Genomic DNA, 4,860 nt, shown 5'->3' with positions numbered 1-4,860 from the left:
CATTTAACCGGATTCTCAATATACTATTCTTATCCAGAAGAATATCCAATTTGAAAAGGTGAATTCCAATTAAGCAATAATTCTATTTTTTCTTTCCTAATAACAGATAATGTCACCCAAGATAACATTGAGGTGATGCCACCAAAAAAAAGGTATTCCTTTTAAACTAGGCAGGCACAATGTTTATGTGCTCATCATGTATTTCATGTCCCAACTCCCACTTCCCTCCACAATGTTTTCATCATTTCAAGACAAAAATAAAAATGTGCTCATCATTTCGGGTTCAATTATTTATTTTAAAATTAGAGTTTTAAGCACAAAAAAATTATTTTTATCAAAAGTATCAATTTCTTTCCTTTTATAGGTTTAGCTAAATTCTCATATATTTTATTTAATTATAAAAATAATTTTTTATTTTATAAATTATTATTTTATCATTCATCTATTATGTTTATTAACAATCAAAAACAAAAACAATAACGAATTAGATCTTCCATTGATTGTAATAACTTTTTGGCAATCCCAATTGATTAAAAGTTTATCTTTGATCCGTTACATCCGTCAAGGGTTGTGAAATCGTGTTTCTTAGAAAATCAATCGATTGAATTAACAAAACATTCGATTGAATTTCAGGTTTTCCATAACTCAATCGATTGGACTTCAGGTTATCACAAAACAATTGATTGAAAGTTGCAAGGCAGTATGGTTTGCCCAAAAATCAATCGATTGGTCATATTATCCAATCGATTGAACTTATCAAAGCAATTTGGGTTTAATTAATTCATTCGATTGGTTATGAGAATTCAATCGATTGGTTATGTTTTGAAGTTTGTACGTGACTAATGACATATTCCAATTCAATCGATTGGTATGAATTCAATCGGTTGAAATGTGACGTAAATAAGTTTTTATCTGCATCCAATCGATTGGTATGATAATCTAATCGATTGAAATTTGAAAACGCGCTGTATATTAATCCTGGTAACCATGCGTATTCAGCCTCCCTCTCCTTTTTAAACATAACAACACCATTTCTACTAACCTCTCTTCTCTCTCTAAATCCAAAAAACTTCTCTCTTCTTCTTCTTCAATCTCACCAACATCCACTCCAAATTACATACATATTATTAATTCTCATCCAAATCCCTACAAAACCCACCGAAGAGGAAGAAGAAGAGGATTAATAATATTGGTTCAGTGGATTTTCTAGGGATTTGGATGAGGATTAATAATATGTATGTAGTTTGAAGTGGATGTTGGTGAGATTGGAAAAGAAGAAGAGAGAAGTTTTTTGGATTTAGAGAGAAGAGAGGTTAGCAGAATTGGTGTTGTTATGTTTAAAAAGGGGAGGGAGGCTGAATACACATGGTTACCATGATTAATATATAGCGCGTTTCAAATTTCAATCGATTCGATTATCATACCAATGGATGTAGATAAAAACTTATTTATGTCACATTTCAATCGATTGAATTCTCATACCAATCGATTGAATTGGAATATACTATTAGTCACGTACAAACTTCAAAACATAACCAATTGATTGAATTTCCATAACCAATCGATTGAATTAATTAAACCCAGATTGCTTTTATGAGTTCAATCAATTGGGTAATAAAACCAATCGATATCAATTGGGTAATAAAACTAATCGATTGATTTTTGGGCAAACCATACTGCCTTGCAACTTTCAATGGATTGTTTTGTAATAACCTAAAGTCCAATCGATTGATTTTTTAAGACACACGATTTCACAACCCTTGACGAATGTAACGGATCAAAGATAAACTTTTAATCGATTGGGATTGCCAAAAAATTATTACGATCAATAGAAGATCTAATTCGTTATTGTTTTTATTTTTTATTGTTAATAAACATAATAGATGAATGATAAAATAATAATTTATAAAATAAAAAATAATTTTTATAATTAAATAAAATATATAAAATTAATTTGTAATTAAAATTAAAAAAAACTATTTAACAGTTATTAAAAAACTTTAAAAACATATTTTATTATAAAACCATTTAATAGTCCAAACGTCCTAACGTCGTGGGACTATCTAATCCTTTCCCAAATGACATTTTCTTATTGGCACGAATGTGACTCTCTTAGGATCATATGAACGTATCCCAACTGAAACCCTGCCATACTTCCATGATTGAGCTTTGGAAACCCAAAATTCCACTGCTTCCCACATCTACAAGTCAATTGAGAATCGCCCGTCTTATTAGTTAAGAAATATAATATACCAAAGAACATTCATGATAATTCAACTGTAATGGGTTGCAAGAAGTTTGAGTAAGATGAAATTGGGAAGGATTTTGGTCCCCAAATGACCAAACTCCACATCTCACAAAACAAAAACCAAGCCAACAAGAAACCAAGCAATTCCAATGTTTAAATTTTTTCCTTTTTGTGGTCACTCTGCCAAGGATTATCTCCATAATAATAGGCAGTCCCAACCATAAGAGCCACCGTCGCGCCTTGGACCACCACACGAGCCCTCATTAGCTTCTGCCCTAAATGAGAGTTACCTCGTCTAAAACTGATCAAGCCAGCCGTTAACACACCAGCAGTAATAAAGGCACCTAAAATTAACAAAGCAGAGTTTATCAAATTTGAAGAACATTAACAGAAGTTCAATGGTAAGACACGAGAAGCACAAAGAACAATTTCAATAACCAAGAATCAAGAGGGGGAACGAAGAAGAAAGAGAAAGGGAGGGGGTGGGGGGGACCACACACACACTCACATATTAGGATCTTGAAAAAACGCCCAGTGTCCATCTCAATTTCAATCTTGAAAAAACGAACAAGGTCCTTTACCCTTTAGAGTGAAAGCCCCAACGTCCAACTTTTAGGCTGCGTTTGTTTACAGGGACGGGACACTGAGACACGAACACAGAATCATATTTGATAGATGAGACCTAGATAGAGACATTGTGTCCAGAGACACTGAATTAGTGTATCTTGTGTCTATCCTGACAGGAAGGACTCAGAGACACTAACAAAAGACACAACTTATTTTTCATTTTTTCTTTCATTATTTTTTTTTTTAATTTTTCTCAAAATTTTTTAATGAAAAAAATAAGAATAAATTAGAATTTCATAATTTGTTCTACTTTATCACTAAATAAAATACAAGAACACCAAATTCTGTGTCTCTGTTCCTTTAAGGTACCGTTTGGTGGAGAGACAGAGACTAAAAGACTAAGACTGAGAGACAGAGACTAAGAGACAGAGACAGAAATAAATTTTAGTATTCTGTTTGGTGCAAAGTGGGAGACATAAACTAAAACAAAAATGAAACTCTAATTTAATTTGTACAAAAGGTAAAATTGGAATTAATTAATTGAAATGAGTGTATTTTAGATATAAAATGTTATTAAAATTTCAGTTTCTGTCTCTAAAAATTTTAGTCCCATGTGTCCTTACTTTTTGGAGGTACTGAAATACTGAAATTTTAGAGACAGAGACAGAAATTTTAGTACCAGTCTTTGAACCAACAAACATGATACTGAGTCTCAGTCTTTCAGTCTCTGTCCCAGTACCTCAACAAACGCTACCTTATTCTCAGCCTTACTGTTACATCTAAATCCATCCGTCCCTAATGGCTAGCAACAGCAACTTAGTAACTTGATTAGTTTTCATCAAACCCAAAGTAAACTTGTTGCACTAATGCCTCATACTAATAAAAGCAATTGCCATACAAGCATTCTTAGTGGCAAATAAGCAGGTTAAGGATCAAAAGAACAATGACAAATTGAGCATCAAGATTCAAAATATAAAAATGGTTAAAATCTTGGTTTCTCAATTATACCATACTGGAGAGTGCCGCATGATAATCCTATACATCTTCAAACAAAAATATTCATCAGGAATATCTCCAAATATTAGAACCTTCTACTAATTAGGCATTTCCCATAGTCAACATCTTAATTCATTGAAACGGCAAATGGAAAAACCCTTGAATCTATCTTCCAAGGTAGCTAGGTGATTAGGTCTATCCTAATTCATATCCTACATAGTTCATAGTAATTCCTTATCTCCAAATACATCAAATAACTCTTCCACACCAATGCATTTAACGAATAAAGGATCAGATGCACGAGAAATGTTCAGAATGAAATTGAACGCGTGAAACTCAACCTATATCATACGCAATGCAAAAAGAAATAAATTAATTAATTAATTAAAAAAAAATTACCAACAGGGACTAAAGGGTTTCTGACGTTCTTCTTCTCTGGGAAGAATTCTCCGGCGGTGGGTTCCGAGATGGCCATATTCAATGCTGAAATCGGATCAAAGAATCGTAAGAGGTTGAACCCTAATCGATCGTACAACCTACAAAATTGGAACTCAAGGCCGAAAGAGTTTCTTTCAAGCCAAGAAACGCATTTAAATCATGTCTTAGGAGTTAGGAGAATTGCACTTTGCTACCCCTGCTGGGTGAACACTGAAAATGAAGTTTAGGCTTACAGAAACAAAATCAAGGGGAGGGGTTGGATCCGATCCGTGATCGGATTTCGGATATATCCGATTAAAGAAAATATTCCTAAAATTTCAAAAAATTATGAAAAAATCACAAAAATTTGGAAAAAAAAATCTCTTTTTCCAAACCCTAAACCAAATCCATAATAACAGAGGAAACAGAAACAGAATTACAATTACTATGTCAAATAACAAAAGAAGCAGAATTCCATAATTCAAACAATTAATTAATATCTAATTTTTTTTTAAAAACAATTAGCAGAAGTAGAAGCAAGAAGAAGCAGCAGAATGAAGCCAGAAGTAGAATCCCGAAGCAGAACGAACGGCGATGAGCCTTGACGAACAACGGCAAGGAACACAGGCTCA

At 33.0% G+C, this 4,860-nt stretch overlaps 1 protein-coding gene across 1 annotated transcript; it reads right to left on the bottom strand.

Moving 5' to 3' along the window:
* LOC107625528 (RING-H2 finger protein ATL48) lies at window positions 2,205-4,404 on the bottom strand. Its single transcript, XM_016328176.2, has 2 exons — window positions 4,211-4,404; window positions 2,205-2,592 (listed from the first exon to the last, which is right to left on the bottom strand). The coding sequence occupies exons 1-2, from the start codon at window positions 4,284-4,286 to the stop codon at window positions 2,402-2,404; spliced, it is 267 nt and encodes an 88-aa protein (XP_016183662.1). The 5' UTR covers window positions 4,287-4,404; the 3' UTR covers window positions 2,205-2,401.

The sequence above is a fragment of the Arachis ipaensis genome, chromosome B02 (assembly GCF_000816755.2).
Source record: "Arachis ipaensis cultivar K30076 chromosome B02, Araip1.1, whole genome shotgun sequence".
NCBI classification, from domain to species: Eukaryota; Viridiplantae; Streptophyta; class Magnoliopsida; order Fabales; family Fabaceae; genus Arachis; species Arachis ipaensis.
Note: the sequence above shows the minus strand (reverse complement) of the source record. Positions and strands in the feature narration are given on the sequence as shown.